General features: G+C 44.5%; 1 protein-coding gene across 1 annotated transcript in view; it reads left to right on the top strand.

The window, feature by feature from the left end:
• The window catches only part of LOC140201110 (uncharacterized), a 68,071-nt gene that overhangs the window by 39,762 nt on the left and 6,854 nt on the right, over positions 1-21,455 (top strand). The window contains exons 3-6 of the mRNA XM_072264719.1: positions 1,637-1,981; positions 3,745-4,092; positions 10,419-10,763; positions 13,921-14,065. Of these exons, the coding sequence (XP_072120820.1) occupies positions 1,637-1,981; positions 3,745-4,092; positions 10,419-10,763; positions 13,921-14,065 (1,183 nt within the window). The remainder of the gene's footprint in view (positions 1-1,636; positions 1,982-3,744; positions 4,093-10,418; positions 10,764-13,920; positions 14,066-21,455) is intronic.

Below are 21,455 nucleotides of genomic sequence, written 5' to 3'. Positions count from 1 at the left end.
TATCCAGCCTTGTCTTAAGTATATTTACTGAGGTATCCTCCACTGCTTCATTGGGCAGAGAATTCCACAGATTGACCACTCTCTGGAAAAAGCAGTTCCTCCTCATCTCCGTCCTAAATCTACTCCCCTGAATCTTGAGGCTATGTCCCTTAGTTCTAGTCTCACCAACCAGTGGAAACAACTTTCCTGCTTCTATCTTATCTATGTCTTTCATAATGTTATATGTTTCTATAAGATCTCCTCTTATCCCTCTGAATTCCAGCAAATACAGTCTCAGGCAACTGAGTCTCTCTTCATAATCTAACCCCTCATCTCTGGAATCAACCTGGTAAACTTCCTCTACACTTCTCCAATGTGGAGCTACTGAACCGTCTTGACCAGCCTGCCATGTGTGACCCTGTGAAATACCTTGCTAAAGTCCATATAGACAACATCCACTGCCTTGCCTTCATCCACTTCCCAGGACGTAATGATGAGACTTTATAAAGCACTGGTGAGACCTCACTTAGAGTATTGTGAGCAGTTTTGGGCCCCGTATCTTAGAAAGGATGTGCTGAAACCGGAGAGGGTTCAAACAAGTTTCACGAAAATGATTGCAGGATTGAATGGCTTGTCATATGAAGAGTGTTTGATGGCTCTGGGCCTGTATTTACTAGGGTTCAGAATACTGAAGGATGATTTAAATGCAAACTATCAAATGGTGAAAGGTCTTGGTAGAGTGGTTGTGGAGAGGATGTTTCCTATGGTGGGATACTCTAAGACCAGAGGACACAGCCTTAGAACAGAGAGGCATCCTTTTAGAATAGAGATGAGCACGAATTTCTTCAGCAAGAGAGTAGTGAATCTGTGGAATTCTTTGCCACAGGCAGTTGTGGAGGCCAAGTCTTTATGTATATATAAGGCAGAGGTTGATAGATTCTGGATTGGTCAGGGCATGAAGGGATTCGGGGAGAAGGCAGGAGTTTGGGGCTGAGAGGAAATTGGATTAGCCATGATGAAATGACGGAGCAGACTCAATGGGCGAAATGGCCTAATTATTATGGTCTTATGGTTATGTTAACGGCCTTACAAGCACACATGACTGACGCTCGTTAGAAACTATTCAGTGACTTAGTGTCCCAAATAAACAAAGTGAATCCTGCCTATTTTCTCAATTAGTTTTTGTTATTTAAGAGATGTCCCAAATAAGCGGCTCCCTGATTAACCGATGTCCCAATGAACCAGAATCTACTGTATCTGGCTGGAACAGGTTACTGGGGTAGGAGTGGAGCACGGAGTTTGTTCAACTTTGAGGATTTTAGATGGACACGTGAATACAAAGGGAAAGGAGGGATATGAATGATACATAGGAGGAGGATATTTAACATAAATGACCATCAAGGTCAACGCAACATCAAGGCCAGATGTCCTGTCCAGTTCTGTACTGTTCCACGTTCAACTTAAAGTGGGTGGTGATTACCTGAAGCACATATTTATCACCCATCATTGGTCTCACCTGAACTCTGTAAACTCTGGAACAGCTGCAACATAATATTAATATCAGAAGCAATAAAGTGTTTGTACTTTCACAAGAGGTCATGTAACAAAAGATGACTGCTTCAAGCTGGGGTTGAAGTGACGATATTCTCCCTTACAGGTGCAGACGTTCCTGTCCTTATCCAGTCCCCGAGCATACAGCGTGTCACTGAGGGTCACACGGCGTGGTTATGGTGTACCATGAACAAAGCCAGGCTGGAAGACACCGACGTCCACTGGTATCGGAAACTACCTGGGCAGGACATGGAGTGGGTTTTAACACACAGGGTAGGAGGCAGATCAGAGTGGGGACGGGGTTTCTCTGAGAGGTTCCAGTCCTACAGAGACACGTCCAACAGCAGCTTCACCCTGACAGTCACAGACGTGGTGCACAGTGATTCTGCCGTCTATTACTGCAGTGTTTGGGGAGACATCAACGGGAATGGCACCCAGCTCATCGTAACCAGTGAGTACAAGTTCTATTTATTCAGCAGTGTGTTCCTGCATTGGGAGTTATTCCATCACCACTCACTTCCCGTGGCTGGGCACATTGTACTGAAGAACACACAGTGTAATACTGGAGCCCCATCACTGGGACACCATCCAGAGTACTGTGGCCCCTAACTCATGGGTGGGGAGCACCAACATGGTGACTGACCGTCTGCTCTGTGTGTCCAGTTGGATATTTGAAAATAATTGTCAATGCGGAGTGTGTTATCACAGGAGAGAAAAGGAGAAGCTGTTCAGTGTTCAGAGTCATAGATCAGGCTCTTTTAAATCTAAAACACCTCCCTCAAAAGCACCTAAACTGTGGAATTCAAAACCTAAAACTATAAGAAATGCAGACTCAGATGATACTTTTAAATGCCATCTCTTTTAACTAACAAGTTTTCTAAAGTAAATGTAATATTAAAATACATATCTGTCACCAAAAACATCTCTGAGATTCTTTTTCTTACCGGCATACTCAATAAGTCCATAATAGAATAATAACCATTATAGGATCAATGAAAGACAATACCAACCTGGTCTTAGATGCAAGATGTCACCAGTCCATATGAAAAGTACACTATAAATAAGTTATTATGATTTTTTTTTCTCAGCTCCAGCTGGTGAATCGGAGGTACAGGCATAGCCAAGCACACTCATTTCTAAATTGCTAGGAGCTATTGGATTACTCAAGTGGTGTTTAATATTGTGGCTTCCTGAAGATTTACATAAGCACTGCTGTGTAGCCCTAATTGTTTAATGCTATTGCGTCGTGCCTTTGCGATGATACCAATTGTAGATATTACCACTGGGACAATGTATACCCTGTTCATGTTCCATAGTCTTTCAATTTCCACTTTTAATTAAGCACAGTTCTGGTGTTTTTCACTTACCGACTTCTGTAAGTTTTGTGTGTTTGGAATGGCTATATCTACTAAGTAAGTTGTTATTGCTTGTTTATCCTGTATTTTTTAATATCCGGGCAGTTATTATGGATTGTCCAATTTGTAATGTTATTATTACAGATGGACACTGCAAAGGTGCCTAACTAAAAGCCCTGGAAAGAAGAGAACTCTGGCTGGTGATGGATTTAAATGAACCAACTCTCCCCCCTCATTCAAACCATGAATATTGATAATTCTATCACTCACTGAACAGAAATGTGGAGGTTGTTTAGGGACAACTTCCATGGGGTTCTGGATAGCTTTGTTTCGTTGAGGCAGGGAAAGGAAGGGAGGGTGAAGGAACCATGGTTGACAAGAGAAGTGGAACATCTGGTCAAGAGGAAGAAGGAAGTACACATAAGGTTTAGGAAGTAAAAAATCAGATGGAGCTCTTGAGAGTTATAAGGTCACCAGGAAGGATCTTTACTTGGGATTTGAGAGAGCTGAAATGAGTCTTGGTGAGCAGGAATAAGGAAAATCCAAGGCATGCTACATTCTAGATGAGGAACTGGAGAACAGCTAGAGTGAGGGTAGAACTAATCAGGAATAAAGGGGAAATATTATCAACCGATGCAACATGGTCCTCAGAATTCTCTCCAAACTATAACAGACCCCCTGACCGCAGGGCTGCCGAACCATCAGAACCAGCCAGATATAATTGAGCAGTAAGGATCTGTAAATTATTCTTGTTGCAAACATTTATTTAAATTTTAGAAACTGTTAAATGCCAGGGAAATACACTGCCTTGTATTGAGCTCCATAAATATACATTAATGTCTACATATCCAACACACAGATCCCGCGGATGATCCCGTCCTTGTGCAGGATCCACCAATCAGCAAGGTGCCGGAGGGTGTAACTGTCCAGCTCCACTGTGCCTTGTATAATGCCAGTGTGAATGTCACTGATGTCCACTGGTACCACCAGCGGCCTGGGAACAAGAGCGAGTGGGCGTTGAGTCACTTTGTGAATGACTCTGTGAGCAGGTCTGGGTATATCTCTGACCGTTTTCAGTCTTACAGGAATGTCGTGAGTAACAGTTACATTCTGACCATCAGCCACTCATCTATTAGTGACACTGCAGTGTACAACTGCAGAGTGTGGAGTTACATCTACGGAGGAGGAACACAGCTCAACGTAACTGGTAAGTCAACATCAGTTCACACTGACAATAACAGCATCTCAGTATTCAACCTTCACACGATGACTGTCAGACACAGGGGGTTCTGTAATGTCCCCAGTAGAACAGAGAGTCGGATGGTTTTCCCTGGAGTGTAAGCATAGAAACATAGAAAACCTACAGCACAATACAGGCCCTTCAGCCCACAAGGTTGTGTCGAACAGGTCCCTACCTTAGAAATTACAAGGCTTACCTACTTTTCTAACGTCCATGTACCTATTCAAAAGTCTCTTAAAAGACCCTATCGTATCCGCCTCCACCACCGTTGCTGGCAGCCCATTCCATGCACTCACCACTCTCTGAGTGAAAAACTTACCCCTGACATCTCCTCTGCACCTGCTTCCCAGCACCTTAAACCTGTGTCCTCTTATGGCAACCATTTCAGCCGTGGGAAAAAGCCTCTGACTATCCACACGATCAATGCCTCTCATCATCTTATACACCTCTATTGGGTCACCTCTCATCCTCCGTTGCTCCAGGGAGAAAAGGCCGAGTTCACTCAACCTATTCTCATAAGGCATGCTCCCCAATCCAGGCAACATCCTTGTAAATCTCCTCTGCACCCTTTCTATGGCTTCCATATCCTTCCTGTAGTGAGGCAACCAGAACTGAGCACAGTACTCCAAGTGGGGTCTGACCAGGGTCCTATATAGCTGCAACATTACCTCTCGGCTCCTAAATTCAGTTCCATGATTGATGAAGGCCAATGCACCGTATGCCTTCTTAACCACAGTGTCAACCTACGCAGCTGCTTTGAGCATCCTATGGACTCTGACCCCAAGATCCCTCTGATCTTCCACACTGCCAAGAGTCTTACCATTAGTACTATATTTTGCCATCGTATTTGACCTACCAAAATGAACCACTTCACACTTATCTGGGTTGAACTCCATCTGCCACTTCTCAGCCCAGTTTTGCATCCTATCAATGTCCCACTGTAACCTCTGACAGCCCTCCACACTATGCACAACACACCTAACCTTTGTGTCATCAGCAAATTTACTAACCCATCCCTCCACTTCCTCATCCAGGTCATTTATAAAAATCACGAAGAGTAGGGATCCCAGAACAGATCCCTGAGGCACACCACCAGTCACCGACCTCCATGCAGAATATGACTTGTCTACAACCACTCTATGCCTTCTGTGGACAAGCCAGTTCTGGATCCACAAAGCAATGTCCCCTTGGATCCCATGCCTCCTTACTTTCTCAATAAGCCTTGCATGGGGTAACTTGCTGAAATCCATATACACTACATCTACTGCTCTTCCTTCATCAATCTGTTTATCACATCCTCAAGAAATTCAATCAGGCTCGTAAGGCATGACCTGCCCTTGACAAAGCCATGCTGACTATTCCAAATCATATTATACCTCTCCAAATGTTCATAAATCCTGCCTCCCAGGATCTTCTCCATCAATCTACCAACCACTGAGGTAAGACTCACCGGTCTATAATTTCCTGGGCTATCTCTACTCCCTTTCTTGAATAAAGGAACAACATCTGCAACCTTCCAATCATCCGGAATCTCTCCCATCCTCATTGATGATGCAAAGATCATTGCCAGAGGCTCAGCAATCTCCACCCTCTCCTTCCACAGTAGCCTGGGGTACATCTCATCCGGTCCCAGCGACTTATTCAACTTGATGCTTTCCAAAAGCTCCAGCACATCCTCTTTCTTAATATCTACATGCTCATGCTTTTCAGTCTGCTGCAAGTCATCACTACAATCACCAAGATCCTTTTCCATAGTGAATACTGAAGTAAAGTATTCATTAAGTACCTCTGCTATTTCCTCCGGTTCCATACACACTTTCCCACTGTCACACTTAATAGGTCCTATTCTTTCACGTCTTATCCTCTTGCTCTTCACATACTTGTGGAATGCCTTGGGGTTTTCCTTAGTCCTGCCTGCCAAGGCCTTCTCATGGCCCCTTCTGGCTCTCCTAATTTCCTTCTTAAGCTCCTTCCTATTAGCCTTATAATCTTCTAGATTTCTAACATTACCTAGCTCTCTGAAGCTTTTGTAAGCTTTTCTTTTCTTCTTGACTAGATTTGTTACAGCCTTTGTACACCACGGTTCCTGTACCCTACCATAACTTCCCTGTCTCATTGGAACGTTCCTATGCAAACTCCACACAAATATCCCCTGAACATTTGCCACATTTCTTCCATACTTTTCCCTGAGAACATCTGTTTCCAATTTAAGCTTCCAATTTCCAGCCTGATAGCCTCATAATTCCCCTTACTCCAATTAAATGCTTTTCTAACTTGTCTCTTCCTATCTCTTTCCAATGCTATTGTAAAGGGGATAGAATTATGATCACTATCTCCAAAATGCTCTCCCACTGAGAGATCTGACACCTGATCAGGTTCATTTCCCAATATCAGATCAAGTACAGCCTCTCCTCTTGTAGGCTTATCTACATATTGTGTCAAGAAACCTTCCTGAATGCACCTAACAAACTCCACCCCATCTAAACCCCTTGTTCTAGGGAGATGCCAATCAATATTTGGAAAATTAAAATCTCCCATCATGACAACCCTGTTATTATTACTCCTTTCCAGGATCTGTCTCCCTATCTGCTCCTCGATGTCCCTGTTACTATTGGGCAGCCTATAAAAGACACACGAGTAAAGTTATTGACCCCTTCCTGTTCCTAACCTCCACCCACAAAGACTCCGTAGACAACCGCTCCATGGCGTCCACCTTTTCTGCAGCCGTGACACTATCTCTGATCAACAGTGCCGCACCCCCACCTCTTTTGCCTCCCTCCCTGTCCTTTCTGAAACATCTAAAGCTTGGCACTCGAAGTAACCATTCCTGTACCTGAGCCATCCAAGTCTCTGTAATGACCACCACCTCATATCTCCAAGTACTGATCCACGCTCTAAGCTCATTCGCTTTGTTCACAACACTCCTTGCGTTAAAATAGACACATCACAAACCGTCAGTCTGAGCGTGTCCCTTCTCTATCATCTGCCTATCTTCCCTCTTGCACTGTCTACAAGCTTTCTCTATTTGTTAGCCAACCTCCTCTTCCCCAGTCTCTTCAGTTCTGTTCCCTACCCCCCAACAATTCTAGTTTAAACTCTCCCCAGTAGCCTTGGCAACCCTCCCTGCCAGGATATTGGTCCCCCTGGGATTCAAGTGCAACCCATCCTTTTTGTACAGGTCACACCTGCCCCAAAGGAGGTCCCAATCATCCAGAAATCTGAATCCCTGCCCCCTGCTCCAATCCCTCAGCCATGCATTTATCCTCCACCTCATTCTATTCCTATTCTCACAGTCGCGTGGCACAGGGAGTAACCCCGAGGTGCCTACCTTTGAGGTCCTGCTTCTCTGTCTGTCTGAAATCTCTCCACATTCTCCTCATAGCCACACTGCCAATCAGTAACCTTATCCATTGCACAGTCCCTTCACCGACATCACTGATCAATTCACTGTGATACCCCAAGACTCAGAGTCACACAATCCTAAAATGGCCATTTCTGTTTCAGAAACTGGTTCTGAACAGACTGTTTTCTGTTCATAACCAATCCACAGTCCACATTAGCATCGCAAACACGAGGAAATCTGCAGATGCTGGAAATTCAAGCAACACACACAAAATGCTGGTGGAACGCAGCAGGCCAGACAGCACCCATAGGAAGAAACACAGTCGACGTTTCGGGCCGAGACCCTTTGTCAGGACTAATTGAAGGAAGAGATAGTTAGAGATTTGAAAGTGGGAGGGGAGGGGAGATTCAAAATGATAGGAGAAGACAGGAGGGGGAGGGATAGAGCCAAAAGCTGGAAAGTTGATTGGCAAAAGGGATATGAGAGGATCATGGGACGGGAGGCCTGGGGAGAAAGAAAGGGGGAGGGGAGCACCAGAGGAATATGGAGAGCAGGCAAGGAGTTATTGTGAGAGGAACAGAGAGAGAAAAAAGAGAGAGAGAGAGAAAAAAGGGGAAAACCTTATATTCCATCTTGGTAGCCTCTAACCTGATGGCATGAACGTTGACTTCTCTAACTTTCATTAATGCCCCTCCTCCCCTTCTTACCCCATCCCTTATTTATTTATTTATTATTCCCCCCCCCTTTTTTTCTTCTCTCTCTCTCTTTTTTCTCTCTCTGTTCCTCTCACAATAACACCTTGCCTGCTCTCCATCTTCCTCTGGTGCTCCCCTCCCCCTTTTCCTTCTCGCTGGGCCTCCTGTCCCATGATCCTCTCGTATCCCTTTTGCCAATCACCTGTCCAGCTCTTGGCTCCATCCCTCCCCCTCCTGTCTTCTCCTATCATTTTGGATCTCCCTCTCCTCCTCGCACTTTCAAATCTCTAACTATCTCTTCTTTCAGTTAGTCCTGACGAAGGGTCTCGGCCCAAAACGTCGACTGTACTTCTTCCTATTGATGCTGCCTGGCCTGCTGCGTTCCACCAGCATTTTGTGTGTGTTGTCCACATTAGTATATTACCTCTCATACTGTGCACTGTAGTTTATTTAACAATCTGTGCCCGAATCCTCACAGGAATCTCCTTTTGACCCTCTCCAATGGCACAACATTCTTTATTGGATAAGTGGCTCTTTAAGAAAGCAGGGAAACAAAAGAAAGGAAATTATAGGCCAATGAGCCTGACAAGGTGGCCATGAGGCTGCGTAACAAAATAAGAGCCCATGGTAAGATACTTGCATGGATTGAGCATTGACTGATCGGAAGGTTGCAAAGAATGGGAATAATGGAGTAACATACAACTTACGGTCATCCAGAACCATTCCAAAATCTCGTGAAACTTGAAAGTCCAGTACTAATGCCTCCACAAACCCTTCAGTTTCCACTCTGAGAATCCTGGGGTGAACACACCTGGTCCAGGTGACTTATCTACTTTCAAACCTTTCAGCTTCCCAAACACCTTTGCCTGACTAATAGTTCAAGTTTAGTCATCTGACTGTACACGTATACAACTAAAACGGAGCAACATTCCTCCAGACCATGGTTCACCCACAAAACATACGTCACGCACAGCACATAAAACAAAATATTACCATCAATACATTAATAAGATATCATTCAAAATGCATGTAGAGCACAGCACAGGTAAACAATAAACAGCTCACTGTGCTAGTGAGGAGATCTCGGTGGTGACAGGGTATTCATTAGTCTCACAGCCTGAGGGAAGAAGCTGTTACCCAGTCTGCCAGTCCCAGTCCTGATGCTCCTGTCCCTCCTTCCTGACCGTAGTGGGTCAAAGAGATTACAGAATTCATCCTTGTAAAGAAACAGTCAAATGCTATGGAAATGGCAAAAGTGCTGCCCGATGCCACAAGGGGCGAACAGGAACAACAAACAACATGAGTTCAATACTTCAATGTCTCCTCTTGATACTGGAATGAAATTTGATATGTTCTTTGCCAAACTTTCCAAATACCTCAGAAAATATTATTGTGAGTCCAATTGCTAATTGCTGATGGGTGGTGGGAACCCTCAACAATGCTTCAAGCTCTTCGTCAGCAATGGTCCTGGTAAATGTCACAAATAGAGGGGAGGATGGTGTGGGTGGTCCTTGGCAGTTTTCACTATCCTCTGTAGAGTCTTACGGTCTGATGCCTTGCAGCTTCCGTACCACAAAATGATACAACCAGACAGCTGAAGGCAGTATTGAGCTTCCATCAGTTCCCACCAGTCTTCCTTGAACAGGAACATGTTGATCCTCACGTCCCAGCATCTCACTTTTAAATGCCTCTCCCATCAAATGTTGTTTTTCCTTCAGTCAGCTGTTCCCAATCTACTTTCTTACTGATACCATCAGGCAGGAGGTACAGAAGCCTGAAGTCTCACACCACCACATTCAAGAACAACTATTTCCCTTCAGCCATTGATTTCCTGAACCAAGCAGCACAGCCCAACTCACTACAGTTTAACAAGACAATGGTCATTTTGATCACAGTGTACTAAAACGAGCTGTGTTTTATTTTAGTTCAAATTACGTTCTTTATTGTAAAATTTGTGTATAATTGGTGTTTTCTTGTGAATGCTGCCTATTTGATGCTCTGTGCCTGATCTGCAAGTGTTTCATTGCATCTGTCCTGGTATGTACTTGTGCAGAGGACAATAAATACAACACTAATGCTTTTAAATACGATAAGAGCCATTTCTGTACAATTAATAACTCTCAGCAAAGTGCTTCCATTTGCATCATACAGTGCAGCTGAAACAATTCTATAAATTTAATATTTCAATCTGTTTACTCTCTTAGACGTCGTTACGCAGAAAGATTTTTAAGGTAATTGATATTTTCCCTTTACAGTTGCCAATCCTCCAGTCCTTATCCAGTCCCCAAGTCAGGAGAGCATCACCGAGGGGCAATCGGCACGGTTATGGTGCACCATGAAGAACGCCGGAGTGGGAAACACTGATGTCCACTGGTATCGGAGGCTGCCCGGGCAGGACATGGAGTGGGTCTTAACACACGAGGCAGGAGGGAGCGTACGAAGGAGACCAGGTTTCACTGAGAGGTTCCAACCCTCCAGGAACTCCTCCAGTAGCAGTTTCATCCTCATCATCACAAAGGTCAAGGTCAATGACTCTGCCGACTATTACTGCAGAGTGTGGGGAGACATCAGTGGAAATGGATCCCGGCTCATTGTCATTAGTAAGTTCAGTTTACACAATGCGAACTGATTTCTAGTACTGGAGATAATGAGCATGTATGGGCCAGGACAACAACTTTGTAAATTACTTTCATTAAACTATGATGTGATTATTTCTAAATATCTTAAAGATATTAAATAATTTAGTTTTCATTAATACATCTGACAACAATTTTGTGGAATATTGCTCCTCAATCTGGGATTTCAAATTAGATTTTTCCAGTTTTGGATAACTCCTTACCTGTCTGCTTTTCATACTCATACTGTCTCTCACTCCACCCAGACCCTTTACCCAGTTCCATTCCCGTCACCCATCTGCCTGTCTCACGCAAACTTAACCTTCTGGGTGCCCTACCCCCTTGCCCTAACCAGTGTAGTGGTTAGCACAGTGTGTTACAGTGTCGACGACCCAGATTCAATTTGTGCACTGCTGTAAGGAGTTTGTACGTTCTACCCATGACTGCATGGCTATTCTCCAGGTGCTCTGGTTTCCGCCAACAGAACGAAGACATATTGGTTGGGAGGTTAATTGGTCCTTGTAAATTGTCCCCTCATTTGGCTCAGATTGAATATGGGGATTAGGCTCAGATTAAATCAAGAATCACTTGATTGCAAATGTCACTCCATTCTTTAAGAAGGAAGGAAGGCAAAAGATAGGAAACTATAGGCCAGTTAGCCTAATCTCAGTGGTTGGGAAAATGTTGGTGTCTATTATTAAGGATGAGGTTTCGAGGTGCTGGGAGACGAATGATAAAATAAGTCAAAGTCAGCATGGTTTCTGTGAAGGGAAATCTCGCCTGACAAATCTGTTAGAGTTCTTTGAGGAAGTAACAAGCAGGGTGGATAATGGAGAGCAGTTGATGTCATTTACTTGGATTTTCAGTTTGATTAGGTGCCACACATGAGGCTGTTTAACATGATAAAATCCTATGGTGTTACAGGAAAGATACTGGCATGGATAGAGGAACGGCTGACAGGCAGGAGGCAGCAAGTGGGTATAAAGGGGGCCTTTTTTGGCTGGTTGCCAGTGACTAGTGATGTTCCTCAGGGGTCAGTATTGGGACCACTACTTTTCACATTGTTTGTCAATGATTTGGATAATGGAATTGATGGCTTTGTGGCAAAGTTTGCGGATGATACGAAGACAGGTGGAGGTGTAGGTAGTGTTGAGGAAGCAATGTGATTGAAGCAGGACTTAGACAAATTGGAAGAATGGGCAAAAAAGTGGCAGGTAGCTTTCTACCGAAGGAGGCGTAAGGTGCTCCTTCCCTCTGCTAGCCTGTACAAGGTGGACTTACTCACAGTACCTACTTCCTGCCCATTACACCACTGGCATTTGGGGCAGAATGAAGGTCCTCCATCCCTGTGGTCAATGTGTAGCTCCCGCTTAGCCCCCCACCCTCACCCCGATCAGGGTCACGAGCAGCCGGGGGAGCAAGTGGTGAATGGTAATACAAGCAGCTGGTGCAAATCACTAGCCCTAGTTATATGACCGCTGATATCAGGCGTACAATCACTGGAGAATATTGATAATGGCTGGGGTCACCTATCTTGTGAAGACACTGCTCAGAAGGAGACAATGTCAAGCCGCTGCTGTAGAAAACTTTTCCAAGAACAATGATGGTCATAGATCAGTAGACCGTGATCATGCAAATCATACAGACCAGGCACATAATAATGACAGTGATCAGATTCCAGCGTGTGCAGCCTCAATCTATTGTCCCCTCCACCTGAACTTCCTCTCTCTGCTCATCTCTACCTCTCCTTCTCCTCCACCTGCTTCCACCTGCCCATCATTTCTGTTAGATACATGGGTTATGACCAAAGGAAAAATGTCTGGATTTGCTTAGCACTTTTGTGCAAGTGTGTTTATTCGATGTGTCAAAAATCCCACGGACAAGCAGCAGCAAAGACATCATCCCTCCTCCCATTTGCCCCAGCAAATGCATCAGCCTGAAAATATCAACATATCAACCCAGTTCCTCCCTCCACAGACACCACCAGCCCTGCTGAGTATAAACAGCATTTGTCTCAGACTTTCAGCATCTTCGGGATGTTACTTTCCTTCCCACCTGATCACGCCATCTGGCACCCGGGACTGAGTCTGTTGCACCCCCGGTGAATTGGTGACGCTTTCAACTAACGAATAGCCACTGCCCACCGGAGACCAGTGATGCCTTCTGTAGACGATCGCAGCCGCATCACGGTCGGCAGTGTGCACAGTTCGGTCCACGGGCTTCAATCGAGGTTACTGGCCAGGCCCTCACTACCATCCAGAACAGCTCTCCGCCCCTCCGGCCCGTACACCACATGCGTGGCCTTCTGTTTTCACCCCACTCAGTACTGGTCAGTGCTGGAGGCCACCAGGGAATTCATCGGTGAGCAAACATTAACATCACTGTCCTTGGAGTTTCACAACCTGCACCTTCGATTAAAATGAGAGCAATAAACTAACATTGCAGATGGAAGTCATTATAGAAACTAGTCCGTGTTATTAATGTTCACACTTCAACTCATTCAGAACACCACTGCTGAGGGAGCATATCGCCGCCGTCCTAGCTACTCAGCATTGGCTGCCTGGATGTTTAAAAATTGATCTTAAAGTTCTCTTATTTGTTTTTTAAAACCCTTAATAGTCTGGGACCGGAGTACATCACAGAGTCATTTTTGTTTTATAATCCTGATCGAGTTCCCTGGTCTTCTTCTGCCGGCCTCTCAAATGGAAGGATAATTGGCAGATCACCTTTTTTGAATTATGCTCATAAACTGTGGAATTCAAAACCTAAACTGTAAGAGACACAGACTCAGTTGACACTTTTAAACACCAGATCAAAACCCATTTATTTAACCGTGCTTCTAATCTATTTTCATGATTATATTTTAATTTTCATGTTTGTACTTTATCCCAATGTCTACATTGTCTGTATGAAAAGTGCTTTTTAATAAGTTATTATTATTAATAACCTTGATGTTTCTTTCCTTCGGTACAATAGCAGCACAGTAGTCCATCCTTCACACGGCGCTCTCTCCCTTACTGACTGTTAATGAGATGTCTCAGGGAGAACTATCGGCCTCCAGTGTTCACATATTAAACCTGTCATCCAAAGGACAATTCACATTACCAATATTAAACTAACATAAATCTTTGCTATTTTTCAGAAGCGGATGAAGGTGGGTCTTCGAAAGTCTTGGCCAGTATTCTCGTCAGTATCCTCGTACTCGTCCTCTTATTCTGCATCTTAGTAACAACAATATGCTATGTGAAAAAATGGGCATGTTTTCAACAGAGATTGAAGCCAGAAGGGTAAGTAACGTTTTATTTTGTATCTTCTTTCAATAATATTGAATCACACATGGTTGGTAAAGGAATTGAATCTGAATGAAACAGTGGGAGAACACAGAAGCTCCACCAGGATGTTGTCTGGGATGAAACAGTTCCGTTATGAGGAGAGACCGGAGAAGCTGAGTCTGGTCTCCCTTGGGCAGGGGAGCTCAAGACGGACGATTGAGGTGTACAGAGTTATGAGGGACATAGATAGGCTTTAGACTGCAGAAAACTCATCCCCATATCAGGGGTAGATAAAATTCGAGAACATGGTGTTAAGGTGATTGGGAAGAGATTCAGAGGGGATGTGCAGGGCCTCTTCAACCAGAGAGCAGGAATACCAGATCACACTGCCAGAGAGAGTGTCAGAAACTGGGTCTCTGACAGCACTAACAATGAACACTTAGGCAGAGAGGGTGATGGACAAGGTGCCAGACGATGGAGTTACTATGGAAGAGTCAATATTGGTTGGCATGCAGTGCAAACACATAAAATTACTGTAAATACAAAATTAAAAGTGAAAAACAATGAATAACAAAACAGTGTCGATAGACCATTCAGAAATCTGATGGCAGACTTTAGAAACCATTTCTGAATCTTCATGTTCATGTGCTCAGCCAGCTCCATCATGGGCATCAACCTCTCCAGTATCCAGGACACCTTCCAGAAGCAATATCTCTGAAATTTGGCATTGACACTAAGGACCCTCATCACCCAGGACTTGCCCACTTTTCATTGCTACTGTCAAGGGGATGTCACAATGTGCACTGGCAATATCAGAACCCATGTGTAGAGGAAAGACTGACACTACTGTAGAAACGGCAACCAGAGTTTATGCATATTAATTCCAAAAGAACATCAGAGCTCGTCTGAGTGACACCGTGAGAAGTAAACATTCTCAAAACCAGGACCCAGCAATCAGCACGAATAGAGCACTCGCTTAAATAATACAAGTAAAGCAGAATCCCTGAGCTGATCAAAATAAAGTTAACAAGCTTAAACAGACAGCAACAGGAGAATGCATTACAAAGAGTGAGTTGCTCGAGAAAAACACAAGGAACTCTATTAAAGAATCTCGCTAAACAACAATTAAAGCTCAGAGCCCAGCAGTCTCCAGCGGCCCACACAGGCCTGATGACCTCATTACAGGATGTGGTACAAGAGCCTGAAGACACACACTCAACATTTCAGGATCATCTTCTCCTCCACTATCATATTTCTGAATGGACAATGAACTCATGAACACAAGCTCACTATTTTGTTTGATTTCTTCCTAAAATTTTATACATGCAAGCCTCTCACCAGGGTCATACACCAACTTGGCTCGTTCGCTGACTCCGCTAACAGCCACGTGATTCAGCGATGAGATGGCCATCTTTCATAACCAATACGCGTCGTGGGTTGGTATGATTTGGGGTTCAACCAAAGAGGAACGTCAAGATATTCTGATTAAATGAACTTTGATTTGAGTGAATGCTGTGTAAATACTGCCCATACACAGTTATCGGTAGCCCAGAAATGACAGATCATACACCAGCATAGTATTATAAAGAAAGCATATTTACCAATTTTCAACTTTATCGAACCGTTATCAGAGAAAGAAAGAGAGAGATAAATGGGCCCATCACGGTTAAACTGGTCTAAATGTGCACATAAACGCTGGAGTTCATTTCTGTAGCAGCTTGAAGTAGCTTTAATCACAATGGTGAATTCTCCTCACCAACCACAGGTAGAACTTCCCTTCTTGGAATCCTGTGCCTTGCGAAGCACTTCTTGCAATAGGGTCTCCCCGTAGGATGGGATCCTCCAGGCGTCTTCCCTGGTGCTCTTCTCTCCACACCTGCCGCCAAAGGACACCAAACCGGACAACTGTCCTTCAGAAAACTCTTCCCATCCAGCTCTCAAGAATGCTCCATGCCATCCCACTCCTGATTGGCTGACACAACATTCCTAATTTCGACAACATGGCCCCTTGTTTTAGCCAAAAAGCAAGACACAATGCTTTTTCAGAAAGCTGCTGAAATAAAATACCTCACAGCCTGCCGTAGAAATCTTAACTCGGGCATTACACTATATATCATCATCACCGTCTGTGATCATTCGTAGTCGGGTATGATTACTGGTGGTTGATCTGGTCACTTGTAGGTCTTGAGATGACTGACGAGGCCGATCTGTGATCCTCATGTCCTGTTGCAGTGTTGGCTGGTAAAATCCCTACAAAAATGCCTCCAACATATTCTGAGAGTTAGCTGGAAGAACAGGCGTCCTGGTTATTTTTTAAATTTTTATATATGCACACACACCTATACACATATACACACATACTATAAGGCTTTAGATGGGGCAGAGTTTGTTAAGTGTGTCCAGGACGGATTCCTGTCACAGTATGTGGACAGGCCGACCAGAGGGAATGCTATACTAGATCTAGTATTAGGTAATGAACCGGGTCAGGTCACAGATCTCTCAGTAGGTGAGCATCTGGGGGACAGTGACCACCGCTCCCTGGCCTTTATAATTATCATGGAAAAGGATAGAATCAAAGAGGACAGGAAAATTTTTAATTGGGGAAAGGCAAATTATGAGGCTATAAGGCTAGAACTTGCAGGTGTGAATTAGGATGGTGTCTTTGCAGGGAAATGTACTATGGACATGTGGTCGATGTTTAGAGATCTCTTGCGGGATGTAAGGAATAAATTTGTTCCAGTGAGGAAGATAAAGAATGGTATGGTGAAGGAACCATGGGTGACAAGTGAGGTGGAAAATCTAGTCAAGAGGAAGAAGGCAGCATACATGAGGTTTAGGAAGCAAGTATCAGATGGGTCTATTGAGGAATATAGGGAAGCAAGAAAGGAGCTTAAGAAGGGGCTGAGAAGAGCAAGAAGGGGGCATGAGAAGGCCTTGGCGAGTAGGGTAAAGGAAAACCCCAAGGCATTCTTCAATTATGTGAAGAAAAAAAGGATGACAGGAGTGAAGGTAGGAACGATTAGAGATAAAGGTGGGAAGATGTGCCTGGAGGCTGTGGAAGTCAGCGAGGTCCTCAATGAATACTTCTCTTCGGTATTCACCAATGAGAGGGAACTTGATGATGGCGAGGACAATATGAGTGAGGTTGATGTTCTGGAACATGCTGATATTAAGGGAGAGGAGGTGTTGGAGTTGTTAAAATACATTAGGACAGATAAGTCCCCGGGACCTGACGGAATATTCCCCAGGCTGCTCCACGAGGCGAGAGAAGAGATTGCTGAGCCTCTGGCTAGGATCTTTATGTCCTCGTTGTCCACGGGAATGGTACCGGAGGATTGGAGGGAGGCGAATGTTGTCCCCTTGTTCAAAAAAGGTAGTAGGGATAGTCCGGGTAATTATAGACCAGTGAGCCTTACATCTGTGGTGGGAAAGCTGTTGGAAAAGATTCTTAGAGATAGGATCTATAGGCATTTAGAGAATCATGGTCTGATCAGGGACAGTCAGCATGGCTTTGTGAAGGGCAGATCGTGTCTAACAAGCCTGATAGAGTTCTTTGAGGAGGTGACCAGGCATTTAGATGAGGGTAGTGCAGTGGATGTGATCTATATGGATTTTAGTAAGGCATTTGACAAGGTTCCACACGGTAGGCTTGTTCGGAAAGTTAGAAGGCATGGGATCCAGGGTAGTTTGGCCAGGTGGATTCAGAATTGGCTTGCCTGCAGAAGGAAGAGGGTGGTGGTGGAGGGAGTACATTCAGATTGGAGGATTGTGACTAGTGGTGTCCCACAAGGATCTGTTCTGGGACCTCTACTTTTCGTGATTTTTATTAATGACCTGGATGTGGGGGTAGAAGGGTGGGTTGGCAAGTTTGCAGCTGACACAAAGGTTGGTGGTGTTGTAGATAGTGTAGAGGATTGTCAAAGATTGCAGAGAGACATTGATAGGATGCAGAAGTGGGTTGAGAAGTGGCAGATGGAGTTCAACCCGGAGAAGTGTGAGGTGGTACACTTTGGAAGGACAAACTCCAAGGCAGAGTACGAAGTAAATGGCAGGATACTTGGTAGTGTGGAGGAGCAGAGGGATCTCGGGGTACATGTCCACAGATCCCTGAAAGTTGCCTCACAGGTGGATAGGGTAGTTAAGAAAGCTTATGGGGTGTTAGCTTTCATAAGTCGAGGGATAGAGTTTAAGAGTCGCGATGTAATGATGCAGCTCTATAAAACTCTGGTTAGGCCACACTTGGAGTATTGTGTCCAGTTCTGGTCACCTCACTATAGGAAGGATGTGGAAGCATTGGAAAGGGTACAGAGGAGATTTACCAGGATGCTGCCTGGTTTAGAAAGCATGCATTATGATCAGAGATTAAAGGAGCTAAGGCTTTACTCTTCGGAGAGAAGGAGGATGAGAGGAGACATGATAGAGGTGTACAAGATAATAAGAGGAATAGATAGAGTGGATAGCCAGTGCCTCTGCTCCAGGGCACCACTGCTCAATACAAGAGGACATGGCTTTAAGGTAAGGGGTGGGAAGTTCAAGGGGGATATTAGAGGAAAGTTTTTTACTCAGAGAGTGGTTGGTGCGTGAAATGCACTGCCTGAGTCAGTGGTGGAGGCAGATACACTAGTGAAGTTTAAGAGACTACCAGACAGGTATATGGAGGAATCTAAGGTGGGGGCTTATATGGGAGGCAGGGTTTGAGGGTCGGCACAACATTATGGGCCGAAGGGCCTGTGCTGTGCTGTACTATTCTATGTTCTATGTTCTATATATGTACACTTCTTATTGTAATTTATAGATTAATTAGTATGCATTGTAAAGTAACTTTTCCACAAAACAACAAATTTCATGACATATGCCAGTGATATTAAACCAGATTCTGATTCTCCCTGACAGGAGTAACGAGCAGGGGGATGTCTGGGTGGTGAGGGTCCTGAATGGTGGATGCCGCCTTCTTGAGGCACTGCCTCTGTAATAGTTCTCGATGATGGGGACGGTTCTGTTCCCCAGCTGGCTGAGTCTACAACCCTCTTGCAATGTGTGTGTGTTAGAGCCTCTCTGTCAGGCTGTTGTACAGTGAGTCACAATGGTCTCCACCGTCCATCTGTAGAAATTCGCAAGAGCTTTTGGTGACATACCAAATCTCCTCAAACTCCTATTTTCGTTGAACTGTTGGCATGTCCACTTCATGACAGAATCAATGTGTTGCACCCCGGATAGATCTTTGCTTATTTAGTTATTGAGAAGCAGCATGGAGTAGGCCTTCTGGCCCTTTGAGGCACGCCGCCCAGAACTAGCCTAGTCATGGAATCATTTACAATGATCAATTAACGTCTTTGGACTGTGTGAGGAATCAGGAGCAACCGGAGGAAGCCTACGCCGTCACGGGGAGATCTTATGAACTCCATACAGCCAGCAGCGGGAATTGAACCTGGGTCACTGGTACTGTAAAGCGTTGTGCTAACCACTACACTACCATGCTGCCAGCTTGTGGGATGTTGACATCGAGGAACATAAAGCTGCTCACTCTTTCCACTGCTGATCCCTTCATCACTTCCTTTGAAAGCTCTTGTGTAAAGCCCTGACCTCTATCACCCAGAACGACATTGAGCATGTGGAATGCCAGCAGAATATTTAATTTAGGCATGTCTGATTAAAGGACATTTTTATTCATTTTGTTTATTTAGAGACAAGGTGGAAATGAGTAAAATTCAGTGTGTCCCTGTGAGGATCACCATTCCCTAAAGCCGGTCAGTCAGGCTGTTTTGCTTCTCAGCTTGCTCCTGTTCTCCAATATCCCAATGTGTGTCTCAGTCCCATCATTATCAATGCTGCTTTACCTTTGACATCCTGTGCTGAACAGAAACTGGTGGAATTTGCACTTGACTCAAATTTGGCGGTGTGGAAGGTTAGGAATATTGATCAGCAGGTGGTCTGGGCAGTGCCATGGTAGATGAAATGAATGCTGCATTTTGGAACATCAGGAGAAGGGTGGGGCACACACAATGAATGTGAGGACACTAACAAGTATTGAGGAATGGAGGGACATTGATGTAAAAAGTGCAGAGAAGGTTCACCAGGATATTACCAGCAATGGAGCACCTCAGTTGTGGGGTAAGAATGGAAAGTCTGGATCTGTTTTCCCTTGAGCAGAGAAGGTTGACAAGTAACCTGAGAGACAGACAATGATTTGTGTGACAGAAAGAGGGGACACAAAATGCTTCGACGAACTCAGCAGGTCAGGCAGCATCTATGGAGAGGAATAAACAGTTGAGGTTTCCAGCTGAGACAGTTTAGAGGGATATAAAATCAACTCTTCCTCCCAGAGGGTAGCTGGAGACGGGAATGCTCTGCCTGAGAGAGTGGTGGAGGAAGAGACTCTCACAACATTGTATTTATTTATTGAGATACGGAACAGAATAGGCCCTTCTGGCCCTTTGAGCCATGCTGTGCAGCAATCCCCTGATTTAAATTCCTCCCTAATCATGGGACGATCACCAGTTAACCTCCCAACCAGTCTGTCTTTGGACTGTGGGAGGAAACAGGAGCACCTGGAGAACACTCACACAGTCATGGGGAGAACGTATTAAGTCCTTGTGGACGGTGACGGGAATTGAACCGAGGTTACTGGTGCGAGGCATTACACTCCCACTGAGAAGTATCTCAATGAGTCTTTGAATTACCAGGACCATCAACAAAGGGCTGGAAATGGAATTGATGAAGAGGTGGGTCAGTATGTACAGGGTGGGCTAACGGACCTGTTTCTGTACAGTATGACTCTATCCAATATACCCATATTAACATCAGCCTCTGTGCCGACCAGGTACCTGAGCTGACCTACTTATACCTCATCTCTACTATCAGGATGAATGTCCGCTCGCAATTGAATGTGTGAGTCCCAGTTTATGCATTAGCAGATCCAGGATATTTTCACATACAAAAGTGGAACTGGGCATGGAAACCACTTTCTAGTTTGTCCTCCTTCCCCACTCCTCACGTTTTTATTCTGGTGTCTTCCCCATTCCCTTCTAGCCCAAAATGTCAACTGTTTATTCCTCCCCACAGATGCTGCCTGACCTTCTGAATTCCTTTTGTGTGTATTACTTTGGATTTCCAGCATCTGCAGTATCCTGTGTTATTGAAATCAACTAATCCATTCTTACCTTAATCCTGGCAACCCTTTTGAGATTGAAAGTGTCTCAATTCCATCAGGAGTACTAAAATCGACATGAAACAGACAACTGCTGCTTTCATTGAACTTTGTTATGCTGGGAGAAATAGTCTGAGTACATTAACTGCTCATAAAATTGTTAAGTTGTTAAGACATTAATATTTATCAGATTTATCAGTGGCAGATGGAGTTCAACCCAGATAAGTGTGAAGTGGTTCATTCTGGTAGGTCAAATTT

This window comes from Mobula birostris, chromosome 8, assembly GCF_030028105.1.
Source record: "Mobula birostris isolate sMobBir1 chromosome 8, sMobBir1.hap1, whole genome shotgun sequence".
NCBI classification, from domain to species: Eukaryota; Metazoa; Chordata; class Chondrichthyes; order Myliobatiformes; family Myliobatidae; genus Mobula; species Mobula birostris.
Note: the sequence above shows the minus strand (reverse complement) of the source record. Positions and strands in the feature narration are given on the sequence as shown.